The following is a 24,127-nucleotide window of genomic DNA, read 5'->3' as shown; positions in this document are numbered from 1 at the left end:
TGGAAAATGTGGCACCAAGGTCTCTGTGTTTGTGTGTGTGTGTGTGTGTGTGTGTGTGTACATGCATGTATTGGTGACCACAAGGTTCTGAAAGACATAAGGACATTTAGGTTATACAAAGAATTTGTTTCCCATCATTAGAGTCCCATCAAGTCACAAAAGTGTTTTAAATAATGAAGTGGCAATATTATATAGGTATTTTATTAAAATTACTTTAACATACATTCTTTATTTCAGCATATATGGTCTAAAAATAGATGTGGAACAAGAAATTTGGAGATTTGAATAGGAATTCAGGCAATAAGTGAGCTAACTTTACAAGATACGTACATTGAGCATGGAGAAAGTAGATAAACTGGAGGTATTTAGAAGTAGAATTAACATGACATAATTGATAGATTGCTTTTAGCAAAAAAGGAATTTATAGAGAATGTTTATGATGAGTTAAAAAATCATAGTAATAACATGGCTAAGGAATATAATTTATTTCCCTGGATTCATTTCAAAGAATAGAAAGATTATGATTATCTTTATTAATTCTGTTTTGAAAGAGAAGAAATCGGTATGATTACTCTAGAAGAGAATACATGTTAGTAAGAATAAGAACTTAGGGATACAGAACTCTTGTGTCCTTAGAGAGTATGCTTCATGATTTGAATAATTTTATAATAAATATCCCAAGTTGCATTTTTTCCCAAGACAAAATCTATATGTTGGTAAAAGCACAGTGTGTCGCTGTAAACGAGATTAGGAATTTGAGACAGTAGGATTTTAGCATCCCTGGGGTTAGCCCACACGTCACTTAGACTGTTCCATGTTGCAGTCCTCACTTTCAAGGTCTTCACATTGTACTTGGGAGGAGTGGGCTAAAAGCAAATGACAGAGGAAAAGAATATCACACTTCAGTCCACTCCAAAAGTAGCGCTATATAATGATAAGTTAATGTTTCAAAGGAAGAATACACTATCCCTGAAAACACAACATTTCCTCTGGGGAATCAGAAGAAGCTGCCATCTTGCTGTGCCTGCCAAGCCCATTTGAATGCCTGTTGCCTATTCTGGAAGTGATTTCTGCTAGACTGTATCCCTAGTTTGACATAGAATGTAAAATGGCTACAGCAATGAAATGTAAAATGCTTTGAGTATAAACATTTAGGGGCAACTTTCTGGGTCCTTTAAAAACTATTAACTTTCTTTCTTATTATTATTAAAAAACTTACCTGGTTATAATGTTTCATGTTCTGGGCAGAACTTCCAAAATCATAAGCTCGAAGTATTTCCTTAGTTTCCGTAGCTGCCTTAAAGTAAGAAAGAAAAGAGACAAAGTAAACTAGATGTCTAAACTTTTGTCTTTACTTGAGGCATAGCTACAAAAAAAATTACAATAAACCTAAATGAGAAATGAAAATTAATGACTAAAAAAACAAATTCTTACGAATACAGAAAATGTAAGTGTCTCATCTCATTTTAACTATAAGCATTTGTCTCAGTGATTTCTTAAGCCTTCTACGTTTACTGTGGTCTTACTAACCCCAATTTTCACTGTACAAGTACAAGTTAGGGCAAAATGCACCTGAGGATTGCCAATGCTTTCCAGTGTGCCCAGTGTTGATGTCCTTGGTTTTGCCAGCTCTAAGACATTCATGGTACCTGCAGAAGTATCTAGTCTGACTAAATACTTCTCTTATCTCTCTGTGTATTGTAATTTAGGCTCCACACCATTTAAGCAGGAGGGAACAGAAGTACAAGTAATAGAAGCTAATACTGGCACTTCCTGTCCACTGGACTTTTACTCGATTTCTCCTTTAATCCTCACCAAGTGTATCAGAGATAGGCACTCTATTGCCTCCATTAAAGATGAGGCATCAGAGGCTCAGAGCTGCTTAAGTAATTTGCCCAAGGTTATAGAGGTAGGAAATAGTGAGGTGAGCATTTAAGTCAAAGCATCTGGGTTCAGAGGACAAATCTGTGATAACAGTATTTTGATCTAGTAGGAAAATAGCTAGATGCCCATGGATCTTGTACATGATGGCAAGGGACGAAAGATTACTTCAGCCTCTGAATCTGCTAAATGCTCATTCTGGAAAAGCTTAAAAAACACTTGATTGAAAAAAAGCAAATTACCTAAATATTGAATAGGAATTGAATTTAAATGAAATATTTATAACTTCATGAATCACTAAACATTGCTTTGTCTGGATGGATGAGTGTGGACCATTTTGTCTCTTACCATTCTTTCTAAGTCACTTTCCCGAAGTTTCCAGTATTTTGTTTTGTTCTGGGTTTGTAGGAGTGGTGGTGGAGGACATAGGCATCTCTTTCATCAGTTATCAGCAGAAAAATATAAATATGTTCTGGTCACAAAACCACCAACTATATTATTTAGGTCCATTATATGAACATAAAGGATAATCAAGTACACTTAAAATACTCCTATCTGAATCCAAATGTATTCATTCAGATTGCTGTTTTACTGTAAAAAATTACCAGAATTATAGGCCTTTATAACTTGCTGACTAGAACAAGAAAGAGTCAAATTTTGAACAGTATTTTTTATAGATTCTAACTTTGCCTATTATTTGGATAGTGTTTGACAGTTTTCAGAGCTATTGCCCACCTCTTATGGTATTGCATCTACATGATCGATTTGTGAGGTCAGTAGAATAAGCAGTATTATCATTATTTTATCCAAGGGGAAGTGGACTCAGGAAATGTGTAACTTGGTCCAGGTCATGTTTGAAAAGAGAAGGTATTTCTCTACTTGTCACTACAGGATAATTTTCCTAAAATATATTTGCAGTTCAAAAACATGTTTGAATACCAAAGGACTAAAAGTTAAATTATGGCCTTCCTTACATGTTATAAGAAGGGCCTGGGAATTCTATGCTAAAAGAGCTTGAAAATTACTTAATCCTTGACTATGACTCTGGTTCATGTCTAGGAAACTCAGCAGGCATGTGATAACCTTCACGGTCTTCAGAGAAGCCTTGGTGGCATATTCTTGCCTGCTAGGAGCTCCGTTGGTCTTCCCTTTCTCCTAGAAAGTCAAGGCAGAGATTGTCTTTGGGAAACAGACTCACAAAAGTGTTCAATGTATGAACTTAGTGTAAGTTCACATATCATATGAGTGAAATAGTCTTCATGAATGAATACTTAAATACTTTGAAATTGGTGAGTTATCTGCCCTGTAGTTTCTTGCTTTAATACTCTGAACAAGTATCTTGTCTTCATTTATGATTGAAAGACTTGAGGTGGCCTGCAGAAATGACACTTATTTTTGAAATAAGTAAATCGGGCATTATAGGATTTTATCTATTTCTCTAGTAAAATTAAGATAAATAAAATCAGCTAAGAAAATTTCCATTTTTATAGTTTTTACAGTTCTTTTGTTTTATATTAATTTTTATTTAAATTTAATCTGAAGTGACCTGAAGAATTAATAGTATAGTTTCTCCAGGTGACAAAGACTGAACTGTCAACAAAAGGAGAAAAAACTGCTGATAAAACCTGTGCTCCTTTTCTATTAGGACAAATCCTTTATAACATCAATAATTTTATCTTTTCATTTATATTTGTAAATAATACTAATAAGATTTCTAGATACTAATCTATGCATGCTCTATAGTAATGTAGAAAGATATTATCACCCTACCTGCTTATAGTGCAAAACATTTTGAAGAGAGGATCCCGCTGGGTTATATGACAAATACACATCAATTCGACTCTACAAAGAAATGTTAACAGTTATTATTTCATCTCAAGAGCTTAAAACTAATGAAAAACTCCACTGGAGTAGAATGCTAATCATACTGAACAAATCAATAAGCAAGTAGAAGTAAACAGAAACTTTTGGTATATCTTATTGAATTAATGAGTCAGAGGGTGTCATGGTAGTTAAGGTGGCTGAATCCCAAATGGACAACTCTATAGGTTGAGTTGCAGACCCTGTAGCTTGAAAACACTGGGCATATAGCCATGCATGCCCAAAATCCTAAAAGGAGGGGGAAATGGAAAAGGGATTACAATGGGACTATGATCCATGGGGTTGTTATCTCTCTATCTCTCTATCTCTTTTCTCTCTCTCTCTCTCTCTCTCTCTCTCTCTCTCTCTCTCTCTCTCTTTTTCTATCGAGCACACATGTGCTCTGGCAAAATTAAAAGAAAAAAAGACAGAGAGAGAATTAGCTGTGATTTCTAGTACCTAACCTATAGCTACTGTTTTATCTGAACAAAGCATTAACTTTATCACAGGGTTGTCCCTCCGGTGCAGCCATTAAGCACAGTGCACAGCGAGCTAGATGCCACATGGCTGACCACCATTCAAATCCTGACCACAGTGGCTTGAAAACCATGCTGGATAGATGTGTATGTGTTGCCAATATCTTGACAGGATGTAGAAATAGAGGGAAAGAATTGAGGCATGACAATGCCCCATTGCAATACTGCTTTCTCTTTCTCACTCTCTCTGACTAGTCCATGGACCCTTTGGCAAAAAAAAGAATAGTTTTATCACATTATTTACTGTAATGTTTAAAGTTAATTAATCTATCAAATACATAATTTACGTGACTATTATTTAAAAATACTGAATTTTTTATGTAAATGGTATTTAACTGAAAGAGTTGGTTAGCTGTGAAATCTATGACATCCCCTTAATCCGGCCAGTAACAGTGTTACACACCTTATCTGTAAGTTGCCTTTTTGGTCCAGCTTACCACAGACATTAAGTCACTATGAAGAATCTTAAAGTACAATAGAGCTACTTCGCTATTGAGGAAGTGTAAATGAGTGCAGCCACTGTTGAGAACAATGTGGAGGTTCCTCGGAAACCTGCAATTAGAACTACCATATGATGCAGCATTTCCATTCCTGGTATCCACCCAAAGGATAGTAATACACTCAATCAGAAAAACACTTGCACATCTATTTTACTGTGGCATTATTCACAATTGCTAAGACATGGAATTAACCCAAATGTCCAAGAATAGATGAATGAATAGAAAAAGTGTGGCACATATACACTATGGAATACTACTCAGCCATGAAAAATGAGATGTTGGAATTTGATGGAAAATGGATGAATATGAAAGATTTAATGCTGAGTGAAGCAAGTGAGACTATGAAAGAGAAGCATTGTATGTCAATACTTAATATATACCAAATATCTACACTCTATGGCAGAAATTGAAAGACTAGAAGATATAAAGGCATAGATAGCAGCTGTGGATACTAGAGACAGTGTGGGAGGAGGGTAGGCAGTGAAGAACGGGAGGGAGGAAATCAGGGAGGAAAAGGAAAATAAAAACATTTAACAGACACTAATGTGGTTTAAAAGAAAAAAAAAATATATATATATATACTCAGTGCTAATCACATTACAAGCAACACCCAGGGAAAATTCTGTCCTTAATATCAGAAGACAAGGCCAACAAATTAATCATTGCTAAATGAATTAGTCTGTTAATACCAAAAATAATCTAAACTCAAGGGAGCCAGTAGTTAGCGTAATGGCTATGTCGCTGGACTCCCACGTGGTCGACCGCGGTTCGTATCCTGGACCCGGTGGCTTAAAAAACTCACGCCGGGCGCGTGTGCATGTGTGCCCAAGATCCCGAGAGGAGAATGGAGGAGAAGGGATTGCGGCATGACCATCCCCGCTGGGGGGTGATTTCTCGCTTTCTGTCTCTATGTCTCTCTCTGTCTGTCTGGAGAGCGCACGCGCCCTACAGTGAAAATCTCTCAAAAAAAAAACAAAACAAAAAAACCCTCTGATTCTGATGCTTAAAAGATGGACAGATTGACTACAGTTTAGCAGGTGTAGGAAGGGCTCATCTGACAGTGTTGCTGTAGGCAGAAGCTCAGCTGACTTGGTTCCAGGAGAGAGATTAAAGATGAGAGGATGTGGGACCAACAGTTAGCGTAATGGGTATGTTGCTGGACTCCCATGTAGTCGACCGCGGTCGCATCCCGGATCCAATGGCTTAAAACTCACACCGGGTGCGTGTGTGTGCGTGCCCAAGATCCTGAGACGAGAATGGAGGAGAAGGGATTGTGGCGTGGCCACCCCCCCTGGGGGGGGTGATTCCTCACTTTCTGTCTCTCTGTCTCTCTCTGTCTGGTGAGCACACGCACCCTATAGCAAAAAAACCTCTTCAAAAAAAAAGATGAGAGGGTGTATTTTTTTCATGGCAGATCATTGTAGCATCAGGGTCAAACCAAAACATGTAGCTTTCTGCTCAGATTGCAGCCACCAACATTCCACTGAGCAAATAAGTGTGTCACGGTCAGGTACAGCACTAAAGGAAGTGGAAATTATACTCTATTCATAATTAGAAAGAAGTGACTATTTGCTGACCAATCATCTAACTCCCATATCAGATATTTCTCTATAGATATGAGTTGAGTTAATCAAAACAGAATTTCAGTTTTGATTACAAAAGAAAAATTCTAGCTATAAAAACATGAAAAACAATTAAGATCAATACAAACCATGAACATATCTGCAAGATACAGAATTTTTAAAATAAAATTTGTTTTTTTTTTCTATTTCTTTTCCTATATTTATATTCTGTAATTGATGAGTGAGGAGCAATATTCTCTTTATGAAGTAGAAGAAATATTTTTTTTTTTTTTGGAGAGGTTTTGTCACTATAGAGCACGTGCACTCGCCAGACAGACAGAGAGAGACAGAGAGATAGAAAGCGAGAAATCACCCCCCAGGGGGGATGGTCACGCCGCAATCCCTTCTCCTCCATTCTCCTCTCGGGATCTTGGGCACGCACGCACACCTGCCCAGCGTGAGTTTTAAGCCACCGGGTCCAGGACGCGAACTACGGTTGACTACGTGGGAGTCCAGCAACATAGCATTACGCTAACTGCTGGTTCTCATGAAGTAGAAGAAATCTTCAAGAAGATCTGATTTAGGACAGTTTCAGATTATAACTGCATTGTGTTATAAAATGATAAGGATATCACCTATTATCTCATGAATATATCTATCGGCCTAAACCTTACCCTTTCACTATGTTCTCTGATTATGTTTCAACTTCATGAGTAGATAACATTCCTATCTATTATTATAGAGCAGTCCATCCATAGCTTTTATGATAATAGTGACTTATTCAACATATTTTACCATATTAAGTATAAAACCCATAATATCAAGAATATGTATATCTGCTACATTTATCATTGTATCTCCAGAACCTAAGATAATGCCTGACATATAAATTTGGCCTAGTAAGTTCTGGAATAAATCAGCAAATGAGTGAAATTAAGAATTTAGAAATTTTTGATTTAATTGATAACATCCTAGCAGACAGCAAGAATAAATGGAGTGTAACTTCCTGTCAGGATGCAAAATTGGGTGTAGTTTAAAACACTTGGTTCATGGAAAAGCATACTGATCTTTCTTGCACATCTGAATTTATGTTATTATTAATTTTTTAAATAAGATAAAATTACCTAATTCTTAGTAAAACTTAAAATCTCACTTGCTGTCTCTATTTGTCAATAAAGCAATTAAGAATTCTTTTTGTTTTAATTGCCAGTGAGTAAGTACACACAGAGAGAGTGAGAAGGAGAGTGAAAAATGGGGAGAAGATTGGAGAAAGCACCTGCCCCCTCATTAAGGTGTGATTATGTACCAATCCATTCTCTACCCTCTTCCATTTCTCCAACTTGTCAGGATATCAGCATGCATGCATTCATGTCTGATGTGTTTTTCAAGCAACCAGTGTCAGGATTCAAGCTATGGTTGGCCATGTGGAATGGCTTCCTTAACTAGACTATGATGCAAAGCCTAGATTTTTTTTAAGTACCATTGTTCTATTTTTAAATTTTTTATTGCCAGAAATAACACATACTCACCAGAAAGAGAAAGAATAAGAGAGATAGAATGAGAAAGAATCTCCCAATGGGACTTCATCATGCTGCAATCCCATCTCCTTTATTTGTCTAACCCATCTGGGCTTGCAACCCATCATGCACGTATCCCTGGCATGTTTGTCAAGCCACTGTGGCCAGGATTTGAATCATGATCAACCATGTGAGTTCTGGTTCCTAATGCACAGTGGTTAACCACTTGCACTGTAGGGTCAGCCCAGTACCATTGATTTTCAGTGAGCATACATTAAGAACATATTTTTTCATGCACAAATTTTCATATAATTTCATAGCAATTGTATATTTTTAGTAGTTTGTTTCATTTATAAATGATCTTAGTCCATGATTGCATTGCTAACATAAATAAGAATATGGAGGTTAATTTGGGTCATGTTTCTGGAGGCTGGAAATTCCAAAGTCATAGGACTGGCATCACACAGCCTAATTCACAAAATGGCTGACAGAAGCAGTGAGGATGGTGGGCACATGCAGAGAGAGACCCGAGGACAGCCATCTTCTTTTTATAATAATCCATTCTCAATGACTAATTCCTTCTCACAAGAGCTAGAATTCACTGAGTCTTGCAAGATAGGATAACAGTGATGACTGTGCAATCAAATCACCACCCACCACCTCACTTCTTGAATCCTATGATCTTGTCACCTTCTACTAGTTTTCACCTCTCAACGCCGTTACACTGAGAACCAAATCCCAAAGTTGAACCTTTGGAGGACAAACCATTACCCAAATAATAGCAATGACCCACTAGTTGCTTGAAGGCCAGCAAAGGCTTTGATATATGATTAATTTCTGGGATAAAATTCAAAAAATTGACAATATTTTCCAAGTTATCACGTTATGTGAGAAGCTTTTGGGATAATAATCCTACTATGTATACATACCATGTTTACATTTTTTGGGTTAAATCCAAACAAAGCAAAGTTCATTTTGCCACAAATAACATCCAAAATGTGATGTTTACAAATAATTGCAGCAACAATATTACTTAAAATGGTGTGTGGCAAGACTTCCTGGTCAGGAAATAAGATCTACGAAATAAAGTTTGAAAACATTTGTTGTATGAACTGTTAAAAGAAAAATTTTAGAGAAGTCAAATTTAGCCAAGTTTATTTGAGCATAGTACTAGGCAGCACTCAGAATTGAAGAGGTTCAGAGAGGTCCGCACACAAATGTGGGCTGTGAGTTTTCATAGATAAGACACAAGAAAAGTAAAATCATCTTATTGGCTACAAATGGGCATTTGCCTTATTTGGGCATGGTACAAAGAGTTGGCTGCCTGTGATTGACTGACACCAAGCTGCATGTGATGGGCAGAAATGTGGCTGTTATATCCCAAATTAGGACTCAATTTGTTTATATACTGAATAAAGTTGCTGCTCATTACGTAGAAACTCAAAAGAAGATAGCCTGAGGCAAATGACCACCTGCTTATTCAATTTATTCAGTTTAACAGACTGTGTATACACACACACACACACACATAAACACACACACACATACTCATGCATTCATATGGTGCTACAACAGCAGGAAATTCTTTCTTCCTTCATCTGAGATAAAATATTGTGGGTAAATTTAATCTAAAACTCACACTATGAAATTACATTCCTGATATCTGGAATTGAAACTTAAAATACATTTTAGCAAGGAATAGTGTTTATATTATTTTTTTTCAGTTCATTATATGCTGAATAGCCTTTCCTGAGTTGACACGACACACAATTTCTAATTTATGGGATTTTAGGACCACTAATTATATTTAATCATTTTTTTGCTATAGAACTATAAGCTATGGGATTTTGTGTTTCATGTTTGACTCTGCAGTATTAATTTGTTAAAAACTGTGGATTTTGGATACAGGTTAATTTTTTCATGTTTTCAATTATTTTAAATTTTTGTGTATAATTGATTTTGAAAACTTAACACAATGTGATTTTTTAAAAAGATAAAATAAAGCTGTATTTCTTGAAAAGCAAAATTCAAAGAGTAAAATTGTTTTTACACTCTTGTTGCTTTTTGGTTTTGACACTTACATGAAAAAGAAAGTAGCTTCTATATTTTTTTAGCGAAATTTTTCCTCTAGGGCATGTGTGTTTGCCAGAGAGACAGAGAAAGACAAGAGAGGCAAAAAGCGAGAAATCATCCCCTCCGGGGGGATGGGCACAAGGCAATCCAGTCTCCTACATTCTCCTCTCAGGATTTTGGGCACACACACACTCACCACATGAGTTTTAAGCTGCCAGTCTGGGACTCAAACCACGATGGACTACACGGGAGTCCCGTGACATAACCATCACACCATCTGCTGGTCCCCGTAGGCTCTTTAATATCAGACAAGCTGACCTACTTGGACACTTGTAATGCAAAATCTTAAATTGCTATTTACATTTTTTCACATTTAGAGAAACTTCTCTAATAATTGTTCTTGAAGTCTAACTAAAGCAACTATTTTTAAAATAGAAATGAGATTGTGTAAGTTTATTTTAAGAATATTCCAATAAGGAGGCAATCATCTAAATTATTGCATGCAAGAATAATAGAGCTAGATCAGTTCAAATAAATCTCTGGTTTATAGGTTTTAAAAAACCCTGAAGCTAGAATTGATTAGGCAACTTTTTTGAGGTCAAGTGGCCAGTTATCAGCAAAGTTGGTGTTGAAACTCTAGTCTCTTGAATAGAGTGATTCTATTTCATATCCCTACTCTTTATCCTTTCTTAATAATTCAAGTCCCTCTTGCTGACAGAGTTGCAAAGTGGTAGATATATAGCTTACATGTGTTCTCAACAATTTTAATGAGAGAGAAGGTATGCATACCTGATATAATATTGCGGGTAATTGTGAAATTATTTCAATAGGGCCTTCTGATTGCGTAAGGTAAAAGACTGGAGCTAGTGCAAAAAAGACTTTGATTCGTTGAGCCACCTCTGGAAAGTTAGAAAATGCTATGAATCCTGAAATAATATAGAGAAACTGTTAACAAAGAGTTTTTTTGTGCTATTAATAAGGAGAAACGTTTTTCTATGTGAATACGTAAAGGCTACATAAGAAATTTAAGTCCGGAAAACTTATACATAGATATCGATTGTGATGAGAATGTTTCTTTGTACTCTACTTTTCGTCCAAAATAAATCATGTTGGTTTTTATAATAATGATTTAGATGATTCACCGGTTATTACATTAAATAACTTAACTGTTCCCCCACAGTTAACTATTCATGTTGATATCCTAAACAACTCTAAGTTAAAATTTTTATTCATATATATTTGAGGCCTGGCCCTTTTTTATTCATCAAAACTAGATTTTATTTGAAATGTCAGATCAACCGATATTCCATTGTCCCAGTCTCCACTCTATTGACACCCCTGAACTAGTATCCTTGTCTCTATCATAAACTTAAATAATTCAGGTGATGGGGAAGGTTACCACAAAGATCAAAGAGTTGCAGATTGTGAGACAGGAGTTAATCTAAACATACCAGTAACGGTGCCTTGAGAATGTCCCACATAATATATCTGTTCCTGTCCAGTCTTCTTTACAACAAAGTTGATTAAAGCTGGAAGGTCATATTTGGCCATTTCATCAAAACTATAAGAATTTAAGGCAAAAAGAGTCAAACTTGAGTTTACCTTTTATTCTCAGTACTTCGAAAAATATGCAAATATATTACTTTTTCCAAAATTTAAGAAAATCTAAATAAGCCTACAGATTCTTTGTATATTTCTATATTGATCTCCTAAGACCTTAAAGTTCTATCTGAAAGCAATACTAAAGATTTAGATCATGTTACATTTTATTTATTGATATATTTATTAGAATTTGATAGTCAATTAAATCAAAATATTTTTGGTCAATTTTAATAAAATCATTACTGTTGAAATATCTCTTGGGACCAGCAGTAGGCGTAATGTCTATGTCACTGGACTCCCATGTAGTCAACCACGGTTTGAGTCCCAGACCTGGTGGCTTAAACTCACTCCAGGCGCATGTGCGTGCATGCCCAAATTCTGAAAGGAGAATGGAAGAAAAGGGATTGTGGTGTGGCCATCCTCCCTGGGGGGGGTGATTTCTTGCTTTCTGTCTTTCTGGCAAGCGCATGTGCCCTATAGCAAAAACCTCTCCAAAAAAAAAAAAAAAAGAAAGAAAGAAAGAAAGAGAAATATGTTTATACTAAAATAGAAAAAAAATGAAAAAATGGAAACCAAGTGTATAACACAAAATGAAATATTATTCCAATTATTCTACCTGAAACTCCAGAATTCTTTTGACTCTGGTGATAGGTGTATGTGCTTTCGAAAATATGTGTTTCCTCTGAAATTCCCCATCCACACATCATATCCAGCATCTGCCAGAATAAAAGCCAGGCTGTTGTTGGGCAGGTTGGAAACCCAGCAAGTGGCAGACAAAAACAACCCATGCATTAAAAGCACAGCAGGACGAAAGGCTGAAAAGGAAATGAAGAGAAATGGAACAGTGCCCTCACAACACTTTTCTTAGAAAACTTTGATCTCATGTTTCACATTTTATTCTAAAGGGAATAGACAATGTAAAGTATTGGTTTACCATTCAATCTAACCAGTAATGAAATGTGAATAAAATGATAGCCTCTTAAGATTTGGATAAATAATCCCTTATATAAATATACATAATTTGAAAGGTGATCTGTGAGCCAATCAGTGGTGTGGTGGTTAAAGCAGCTACATGCTGTCCAGTTTGAGTCCCAGACCAGTGACGTGAAAAACATGGTGGGTGCGTGTGCGTGTAAGTCTGCCCCTAGGAGAACGGAGAGGTATTGCAACACAGCCGACCCCCTGGGGAAGTGATCTTCCACTTACCCTCTTTGTTAGCACATGTGCCTTACCACAAAATAAAAAAATAAAAAATAATAATAAGTAGTTGTAGCTGTTCCAACTATGACTTGGCTTGTGCTGCATGTACGTTTTTAGAATGATTTTAAGACGCAATCAGTAAAAAGTTCTGATTTTACTTCCAAAAGATTGACATTTTATATTTGAATAGAATATAGATCAGATGTGAGTTAGGGTTTATACTTTCTTCAATGTTTATTCTGACTTACAAGAAAACATTTTCTGTAACTGTTGACAAAAGGTAATGGGAGTCTGGCTCCATAGCCCAAGAGTAAGTGCTGTGCATTAGGATCTCACCTATTGCATGGTTGACACACTTCAAATGTCCACCCCACTACCTTGAAAACCATGCCAGAGGGATGTGCATGTGTGCCCCAAATCCTGTGGAATGGAGAAGTGGAGAAGAGGATATTGTAGCTTGACCACACCCCACTGGAGGTGCTTGCTCTCTTTCTGGAAAATGCACATGCTTTGTGTTAAAAAATAAAAATAAAATTGTATACTGCAATAGTATATTTGTGTTTTACTTGGGTATATGTATTCTACTTATTGTCATTTGTCACTTTTCTGGTTTTTTTTTTAAATAATCTCTATCAAATATTTATTAGATTCACAGCAAAAAGATGTATATTTTGTTAGGAATAGCTGACTTTAAAAAATTAATATATTGGGACCAGTGGCTATTGTAATGATTACGTCACTAGACTTCCATGTCATTGACCACTGTTCAAGTCCTAGATCCAGTGGCTTAAAATGTGCTGGGTGCACGTACATTCATGCCCAAAATCCGGAGAGGAGAATAGAGGAGAAAGGAATACTGTGTTGCCATCCCCCCTCGGGGGTGATTTCTCACTTTCTGTCTCTGTTTCTCTTGTGAGCACATGCGTCATATAGCAAAAATCTCTCTAAATATATATATATCTTGGGAACCAGCAGTTGGCGTAATGGCTATGTCACTGGACTCCCACGTAGTCGACCGCGGTTCGAGTCCCGGATCCAGTGGCTTAAAACACGCCGGGAGCGTGTGCGTGCGTGCCCAAGATCCCGAGAGGAGAATGGAGGAGAAGGGATTGCGGCGTGACCATCCCCCCTGAGGGGTGATTTCTCGCTTTCTGTTTCTCTGTCTCTCTCTGTCTGTCTGGCGAGCGCACGCGCCCTGTAGCGAAAACCTCTCAAAAAAAAAATATATATATAAGTATATATATAAATATATATATATATATCTTTGTAAAACTTTGTAAACCTAATGGCTCAATATGTTTTCTTCTTTTACTGTTTATTTCCCCTAAACACTATTGCCTTCAAGCCATAAAATACATGCCCACACAAAATAATTAGTTAATTAAAGAAATCTTCAGTATTTCAGTGAGAGGCTTTTCCATGGTCTTTAGTAATTATTTATAAAGTTTATACAATGATACATATGATAAAATTATATGATATATAAAATTAAACATTTAATTTATAATATAGTTATCAAATATGTTATATCTATTTAAATATAATTATTATAATTATTAAATGATATGAAAATAATTTGAATATTATAGTACATTTTATAATGTATAATAACACATATCTGTTATATTGTATAAACTTACTAAGAATAAAAGAATAAATATCATAACTCATTTTGATCAAATGTACATAAATGATCAATATAATTACAATTTATTTCAGACATTTAAAAACTCTAACTTTATGACCATAGTAAATTGAATGTCAGTTTTAATTTACATTTATATTTTGTTTCAAGGAGATACATAGAGCAAGCAATTAAAAACCCTGGAGTGATAAAATACATTAAAAAAGTAAAGGATAGAATACAACAATATAAAACTTACTATAGCGGGGCCAGCAGGTGGCATGGTGGTTAAGACCCTGGACTCTTACATAGCCAACTCTTGTTGGAGACCTCGATCAGTAGGCTTGCTTTCTCTTTCCCCACTCTCCCTCTCTTGTGACTACACATGCCCTATAGCAAATTAAAAATAATAATAGGGGCCAGCAGATGGCACAATGTTTACGTCGCTGGACTCCCACATGGCCGACCACAATTCAAGTCTCAGTGGCTTCAAATTCATGCTGGGCATGTGCCCAAGATCCTGGGAAGAAAATGGAGAAGAGATTGTGGCATGGCCATCACCCCAGGGGTGATTTCTCACTTTCCCTCTCACTGTCTCTGTCTCTGGCAAGTGCATACACCCTCAGGCAAAAACTTATAAAAAATAAAAACAATAATTAATAAAAATAATAAATGAAATAAAATAATCCTTAAAAAAACTTACTGTAGTTGAAACGAACCATAGTTCATGTGTAGCCTATATCAATAGGTGATTGTGTATCAGTTAAATGAATATAAATAAGATTTTTATATTCCATTAGCTACATTGAAAAGGTTGCTAGTCTTACTTTAAATGCTGATAGTTTTAATATGTATGGGGTATATTTTTCCAACTGTTAAGATAATGAAAAACTTGTATAATATCCTTAACATACATTCAATTATATGTCAATTTTCGTGTCTATTAAGGGGACAAAGATGGTTAAGTTTTTGTTTGTTTGTTTTAGGGTTTTTTAGGGTTTTTGTTTGTTTGTTTGTTTGTTGTTGTTGTTTGCCATAGGATATATGTACTCACTGGAGAGAGATAGAGTGAGGGAAAGTGAGAAATTACCTCTCCTTTTGGGAGATGATGACCATACAGCTATCCCTTCCCCTCCATTCTCCTCTTAGGATTTTGGACAAGCAGGCACACACACCTAACGATTTTCAAGCCGCTGGGTCCGGGGCTTTGTGTGTCAAGCTGACAGCCCACAGGTTGCCCAGATTAAACATTATTTATGGGTGAGTCTGTGAAGGTGTTTCTAGGTAAGGTTAACATTTGAATTGGTGGAGCAGTGAGGCAGATTGCCCTCCCTAAGTGGGTGAGCCTCGTCTAATCTGCTGAGGCCTCAACTAGAACAAGAAGGTAGATAAGAAGGAGGAATTCACCTCTTTTGTTTTGTGCCTGTGCAATGAGCTGGAACATTGGTTTTCTCCCATGTCTACCCTGGCATTCACACACCATCAGCATTTCTGGTTCTCAGGCTTCAGGCTTGAGTATAATTAGACCACCAGCTTTCCCAGGTCTCCAGTTTCAGCGAGCAGATCAATGAGAATTTTCAACATTCTTATTGTATGAGCCAATTCCTCAGAGTAATTTTTTTTCCCTATATATAGTGTTGGTTCTATTTCTCTGGAGAATCATGACTTAATATAGGCACATTAGTAAAAACTCTTGGGGACAGATACATGTATAGGCTTTCATAGAAGAACACAAGTAGGGTACTCTGGCCAGACTTGGGGAGAATGGGACATGGCCCTGGGTCTTTTCCTAATGAGAAGAATGTTTCATCTGCATATTTTTTTCTTTTTCTTTCTTTTTTTTTTTTTTTGGGGAGGTTTTCGCTATAGGGCGCATGCGCTCACCAGACAGACAGAGAGAAACATAGAGACAGAAAGCGAGATATCACCCCCCAGGGGGGATGGTCACGCCACAATCCCTTCTCCTCCATTCTCCTCTCGGGCTCTTGGGCACGCACACACATGCGCCCAGCGTGAGTTTTAAGCCACTGGGTCCGGGACACGAACCACGGTCGACTACGTGGGAGTCCAGCGACATAGCCATTACGCTAACTGCTGGTTCCCATCTGCATAGTGAAAGACCAGTATGAGTCAGCTATGCTTTTCTCTTTCCAGAGGATGAATATTTTAGTTCAAATAGCATTTTTGGTGACACCTACCTGAATTATTAGATTTTTATTTTCCCGTGAGGAATCCTGTTGACTCCCAAGATATAGCCATCATCAGTCACAACATCATATTCTTCACTTGGATAATTCCAGTAGGAAATTATCTCACTCTAAAGTGGAGAAAAAGTAAAACTTACCTGAACTGTACTTTCAAAAATTTCAACAACTGTATTTTGATATTTTACTAAAGTGGCTGTTACATTATAGCAAAAATGTGTTTGTTTTGTCATGCAATAATGACCTATACTTTACTGAGGTAATAACTTACAGTAGTCAGGTAGGCTTCAGGGTTCAAAGATCTATGATAGCCAATGGAATCACATATCCTTCCATATATAAATACCAAACACACCACTGTTAAGTACTTCCACATTTTGTATTTCCCCTGCATAGTATAAGTGGTTAGAAGTTAATACTTCTAAGAAGTATTCATAAAGCTCAATTAAAAAACTAGAAAAATCAGAGTTCTAAAAGTGAAAATTAAACATGGCAAATGGTTAAGAGCTTCAGTTCTGACATGAACTACTTGGATTCAAACTTCAGCCTATCCCTTCTAGTCACATTGCCCAACTCTGCCTCATTTTATTTGTTATTAAAATGAGGATTAAGAGAACCAACAGATGATGTAACAGTTATGTCCCTGGACTCCCACATAATCGACTATGGTTCGAGTCCCAGACCCAGTGGCTTAAAACTTACACCAAGAACACGTGCGTGTATGTCTAAAATCTCGAGAAGAGAATGAATGAGAAGGAATTGCAGCATGGCCATCCTCACTGGGAAATGATTTCTTGCTTTCTGTCTCTTTGTCTCTCTCTGTCTTTCCAGCAAGCACATATACCCTATAACAAAAATCTCTTTAAAAACAATAAAATTTTTAAAAGAGGATTATATTAACAACTATCTTTTGAATTATTTGCACTTTAAATTTTAATAAGAAAATGCCAGGAGAGTGGCTGACATTGACAATAGTCAATATTAATTAACTAATGTTTTTATTTTAAAACACAAATCAAAATGATCAAAATATTCAAGTTGCCTTGTCTCTATGGAGACATGGGGAACATCATTACACATAGCCCTGTAGCCAATAAAGCCTTGGCAACCTCATCTGTGCTACTGCCAATTTTAACATAATCAATCACATTCACTATTTTCCATAATTTAAGTATAGGAGATTTTACATTTTCAAGTTTAAGTCCAGGTTAGTAATACATTAAATTGATGTGACAGGTAGATTTCTGTTGTTCATTGAATTTAGTCTATCAAGAATTAGTATCAACCAACCACAGTGGCATAGTTGGTGGGGTCCTGCTGTGTCAGCAGGAGCCATGTGGAGGTCCCAGGATTGACCCCTGGTTGACCTGAACATGCTGGATGCAACTGCACATAACTGAGATCCTGGCTAGCTGGGAAGGTAAGAAAGGCTTGCAGCATGTCACGATTACCTCCCTCTCACTTTCTCTCTCTCTCTCTCTCCATGAAAGAAACTGATAAAAAATAAATTACAAAAATGTTGATATCAAGTAAACTTGGTAAGCTCAAATTTAAATAGGAAGTTGTATTCCTTCTTCCATGCCACCTTCACCACACCACCCTCTGGCCCTGAAAATTTATTTTTTATTTTTTATTTTTGCAGTATGGAATATGTGCTTGCAGAGTGAGATGGAGAGAGGTAGAGAGAAGGAAAATGAGAGATCATTCCTCTGGGAGGGATAGCCATGCTGCATCTCTTCCATTCTTCTCTTGAGATTTTGGACACACACGCACATGTGCCCAGTGTGATGTTCAAGCTCTCAGGTCTGGGACTCAAACTGTGGTTTGCTCTGTGGGAATCCAAAGCACCTTAACCACCACACCACCTGCTGGCCCTGCAAATTGATTTTTAACAAAGTTGCAATAGGATTTCAGAAGAGAAAAGGTGGTCATTTCAACAAATACTACTGAAAACAATTGTTTATCATATGTAAAATAGAGAACTTGATCCATAGGTCACATCATTATAAACATTAGCTCAGAATGGACAGTTGATCTAACGGTAGAATCTATACTGCAAAACTTTAAAAAGGAAGCATTGAAAACATTTTTGTGTCTTTGGATTAGGCAAATATGTCTTAGATACAATACCAAAAACATGATCTAATAAAAGACAAATAAATAAACTAGATGTAATAAAACTTTAAAACTTCATTTTGAAAAACACTGCCAAGAAAAAATATATTTTGGAAAAAATTTGCAAATCATATGATTGATAGAGAATACATGAAGCACAACTTTACTGTATTCGTGCATTACTTCCAGAAATTTCTTCATGGAAATCATTGGGTCTTCTATGTACAAAATCATGTCATCTGTGAATAGAGAGAGTTTCACCTCTTCTTTTCCTATTTGGATGCCTTTAATTTTTTCCTCTTTTCTGATTGCGTTGGTGAGGACTTCCAGTACTATATTGAAAAGGAGTGGAGAAAGTGGGCATCCTTGTCTTGTCTCTGTTTTTAGTGGGAAAGCTTTCAGCTTTTCTCCATTCAGGATGATGTATTTGCGATGGTTTTTTTCATAGATAGCTTTTATTGTATTGAGAAATGACCCTTGTATGCTGATTTTGCTGAGCGTCTTGAACATAAAGGGATGTTGTATCTTATCAAATGCTTTTTCTGCATCAATCGATATGACCATATGTTGTTTGTCTCTTTTCCTGTTAATATGGTGTATTACATTTATGGTTTTGCATATGTTGAACCAACCTTGCATTCCTGGAATAAAGCCTACCTGATCATGATGTATAATCTTTTTTATAAGTTGTTGGATACGGTTTGCTAGTATCTTGTTGAGAATCCTTGAGTCTATATTCATCAGAGATATTGGTCTATAGTTTTCCTTCCTTGTCCTGTCCTTATCTGTTTTGAGGATAAGGGTGATGGAGACTTCATAGAATGAAGTAGGGAGAGATTCACCCTTTTGGATCTTTAGAAATAACTTGAGAAGAATGGGGGTTAAGTCTTCTTTGAAAGTTTTATAGAACTCAGAGCTGAAGCTATCAGGGCCAGGGGCTTTTCTTTGTTGGAAGGTTATGTAATAATTTACTATTTGAGTAAAATGAATGTAAAAGAAAGACTTGCAAATTTATCTGGTGACTTCAGGTACTTCCTTTCCCATGTCTGTGGGCTTTAAGGGACATCAGTACCCCAGTTTAAGAAGTATGGCTCATAAGCTGGTCCTCCTAGATTATTCACATCTGAGAACATTGGACTTTCACCCATTTCTTTAGGTGGCTCTTGCTCTTTCTTAGGTTTAAAAATTGTCATTTCCTATATAAAATCATTCCTTCAGATGCTCAGGACAAAAATTCTGAAGTCATTCTTAACTCTTTTCCTGATTTCATGTCTCGTTACAAATAGAAAATCAAACTGGAACTCCTTTAATGACATCCACAAACTATCTGTATTTTATACTTTTCCCTGCTACAACCTCAGCAGCCCTCACCATGTCTCCCTTCCATAGATTACTCTTCTGATATTCTCTAAACTGGTCTGCCTACTACCACTGCACCTTCTTTAGCCAATTCTAATGCAACAGCCAGTGTAATCAAGACATTGTGAGTCTGGTCATGCCGCACCGTCTGTCCTACAACTGCTATCATGATTCCCATTTCACTCCATGTAAGACTTAAATTCTAAAAATGGCTTATTGGGCCCTATGCATCCTGACCCCATATTACTACCTTCACTTCTACATTCTACTCTTTTCCTTTGGTTCTCTTAACCCCAAAATTCTAAACACTTTCTGGCCTAGCCCTTCCCCAGGTAGTCCTGTGCTGTCCTTTGGGTTGGTACATGATGGGAGCAAGGAAGAAGGGTCATTTTGTGACTAATCACAGGCAAAGGTCAGCATGGTATTAGGAATATATAGATCTTTTTTATTATTCATTTTTCATTTTAATATTGCCAGAGGGCATGTGTGCTCACTGGAGAGAGATATAAATAGAGAGAGAGAGAGAAAGTGAGAAAGCACTCCCTATAGAGGTGATCACACCTCAATCTCTTTGCCTCCATTTCTCCTTTCAGGATTTTGGGCATCCACACACATGTATCTGATATGTTTTTCAAGCCACCAGGTTCAGGACTTGAACCATGTAGTTGGCCATGTGGGATCTAGCCACCTTAACCACCATGCCACTGACTGTCCTTCAGTATGTTTTAAACATGTGATTCTTAAATAGGTCTTTTTACAGCATAGATGAGATGGTAGACATGTGTGAATACATTTGTTTCAGTGGCAACTACTCACTCTGTAATCATATTTTATCACAACACACCCCTATTGTCTTTTAAGAACTGAATAATTTTATAAAAAAAAAAACTCATGAGTTTATCATCTTTCACCTTTCTGTTATTAGATTATAGAGGAAACTCAATCTCTTCTCTACAGAGGGGCCTTTGTCTTGCAATCCTGAGATAGAAAGTTTCATAAAGAAGAATTAGGGGAAATGAGAAGACAAAGGGTTGGTCCCATGGCTTTTTGGTTAAGGGAGTTAGATCCCACATGACTCACTACAGTTTAATCTTGCACCAAATTCTGTAATATTTGGATTCTGAATTGGAGTCTTTTTGGCTGGAGGGACACAGAGGCTTGAAAAACATGCCTATTGTGTGTATATGCACTCTGCAAATAGCAATAGGATAGAGAAATAGAGGAAAAGGTACTGTGGTGTAACCATGCCCTTGCAGAGAGGGTGCTTTCTCCCTTTATGTCTATGTTTCTCTATTCCTGGTGAGCACGCATGCCTTCTGAAAAATTAAAAAAAAAAAAAGTAAGAAAGAAAGTAGGAAGTGTGCTCAGACTCATGTCTTGACTGGATATTTGGTTCACAAGAAAGCCTAATACCATGCCATTACATCTCTGATTCTAGTTGTCTATTATCACATGTCCATGCAATAACTATTGCTGATATAACTTGGGGAAAAAACAAAAACAAAAAGTAACTTTAAGTATCACAAATATTTAAGTATATTTTTCTCAAGAATATTTTAAAAAATGTATTTCATTTATATTTGTCTCAGTAACTTCAACAAACAAATCAAGTGAGTCAAAAAGACTATAGAGCACATTGTCATTTATCAGAATTTTCTGAGTAGCCGAAAAAAAAACAAATAAGAGGTATGCGATGATTTCCAGTATAGGTGAACCATTTATGACAAGTTAATAAGAATTGTTGATATTATCTCTATATGTTTTTCATTTTTTATCTAAGTTACATATTTACATTATTTAACTATTTGAATAGATTTTCTAGCCACCGTCAGTTCTCACCTAGATTAAGTGGTCTCTTAATCTTGTTTCTCCAGTCCTAGCTGCCAATGCTATCAAGATGACCTTGATAAAAAGTTAAGATTTCATGTGAACTTAAATTTTCATATTTTGACATGTACACATAGTAAGATTGCTGAATCACATGGTCCTGAGAACTGAATGTTCCTAGCTTATTGGGTGGTGCCTGCCAACATTGAAAGTGAGTGCCTCTCTCAGCCCACTACTCACATGCCAACCTTATCAGGTAACACTCTCAAAAACACACTTAGAAACAATGTTCCATAATGTAAGCTTTATAGGCATCCTTCAATCCAGTCAAATTGACAAACAAAATTAATGGATGGATCACAAATCTATCTGTTGTCAATTAGGCACCGGTAAGCATCTCCTAAAACCATACTTAATATCCAAATGAAGACAATAACAAGTCATACGACTCTACTTAAGGTGATGCAGCCATCCTGTGAACAAACAAAATATACTAATGCCGAATTTAATTACTGATGTAAAATATCTATATTAATATAAAGTCAATAAATCTTATGTTATAGGATAAGGTAATGAAAGAGAAAAGGCATATTTGCTAAATATCTGTGTATTTACACACAAACATATTTTTAACAAAATATGGAGGAAATTATCATGACAAATATAGTCCTAACTTCTATAATTGATTACGTGATCATAGCTGGTATTTATAAATACAATTTTTACCTACCTATTTGTATTCCCTTTATCTTCAGCAAATACCTCAGCTGGCTGTATTTTTAATCTGATAGGGTAACCCAAACAAATTACTAAACTACATTAACTAAACCATAGGACTTATTTGAATTTTTGCATTAATGTCATTTATCTGTTTCAGAATCCTCTAAAGGTTACTGGATCCCACACATCCAACCACACAGCTTGAGTCCCGGACCCTGTAGCCTAAGAAGCATGCCAGGTACTCAAAATACTAGAAATTAAAAATAAATAAATAAATAAAAAGAGAACTATTATCTCAGAAGTAATCAAAAATACATCAAAACTCATTCTTTGTTACACTATTGTTCAATGGTTGTAGTATAATCAGAACACAGTCTAAAATTTGTTCCGAAACTTTCAGGGAACAGAGTTCTGACGATGGCTCTCCTTCCAGGCCTTCCAAATTGACAGTGTTCTAGAAAGGGAGCCTTTGACTCTGGTTAGGCCTCATTTCCTTTATCATATTTGAATCGTTTGCTCAGTTGCATTGAATAACCATGATGTACTGAGCATCAGTGAACTGAACATATTGTTTTGAAAAGTCACAGAGAAACTGACTTGTGGTTTCGGTGAATTCCACTTGAAAAAGATTCACATATTCCTTCCACTGGAGGCAGAAACATATGGCTTTACCATGAAAACTAAAATTCTCTTGAGCTTTTGTGCCTCTCTAACCAGCCACCTCTTCAGCTGACATACTTGGTGCTAACAAGAAGGGTCATTTCTCAACACAATAAAAGCTATCTATGAAAAACCCCACCGTGAATATCATCCTGAATGGAGAAAAGCTGAAAGCTTTTCCACTAAAAACGGGGACAAGACAAGGATGCCCACTTTCTCCACTCCTTTTCAATATAGTACTGGAAGTCCTGGCCAACACAATCAGAAAAGAGGAAAAAATTAAAGGCATCCAAATAGGAAAAGAAGAGGTGAAACTCTCTATTTGCAGATGACATGATTGTGTACATAGAAGACCCAATGATTTCCATGAAGAAATTTCTGGAAGTAATGCACGAATATAGTAAAGTTGCAGGATACAAAATTAATATCAGAAATCTATAGCATTTCTATATACAAACAGGCAGACAGAGATAGAACTGAAAAATGTTGTTCCATTTACCATAGCCACTAAAAGTATAAGATACATAGGGATAAATCTAACCAAAGAAATTAAAGACCTCCACAAGGAAAACTATGAGAAGCTAAAAAAAGAAATTGAAAATGACACAAAAAAGTGGAAGGACTTCCCATGTTCCTGGACTGGAAGAATTAATATAACCAAAATGGCAATTCTACCTAAATTAATCTACCTATTTAATGCAATGCCAATCTTAGTACCAGACACGTTCTTCACAGATTTAGAAAAGACAATCATAAAATTTGTCTGGAATAATAAAGGAACCAGCATTGCCTAAGTAATTCTACAATAGAAGAGTGGAGTGGGCGACATTTCACTCCCTGACCCAAATATACTACAAAGCTGTGGTAATCAAAACAGCATGGTATTG

At 36.4% G+C, this 24,127-nt stretch overlaps 1 protein-coding gene across 1 annotated transcript; it reads right to left on the bottom strand.

The window, feature by feature from the left end:
• Positions 1–632: 632 nt before the first annotated feature.
• On the bottom strand, positions 633–20,202 carry LOC102486420 (lipase member J-like). The gene is made up of 10 exons (XM_027771515.1): positions 20,104–20,202; positions 16,574–16,672; positions 14,936–14,954; positions 12,148–12,346; positions 11,381–11,490; positions 10,719–10,855; positions 8,786–8,932; positions 3,652–3,723; positions 1,220–1,297; positions 633–866 (listed from the first exon to the last, which is right to left on the bottom strand). Exons 1-10 carry the CDS (start codon positions 20,200–20,202, stop codon positions 633–635), a joined length of 1,194 nt encoding a protein of 397 aa, XP_027627316.1.
• Positions 20,203–24,127: the final 3,925 nt, after the last annotated feature.

This window comes from Tupaia chinensis, unplaced genomic scaffold (assembly GCF_000334495.1).
Source record: "Tupaia chinensis unplaced genomic scaffold, TupChi_1.0 Scaffold000217_1, whole genome shotgun sequence".
Taxonomy (NCBI): domain Eukaryota; kingdom Metazoa; phylum Chordata; class Mammalia; order Scandentia; family Tupaiidae; genus Tupaia; species Tupaia belangeri.
Note: the sequence above shows the minus strand (reverse complement) of the source record. Positions and strands in the feature narration are given on the sequence as shown.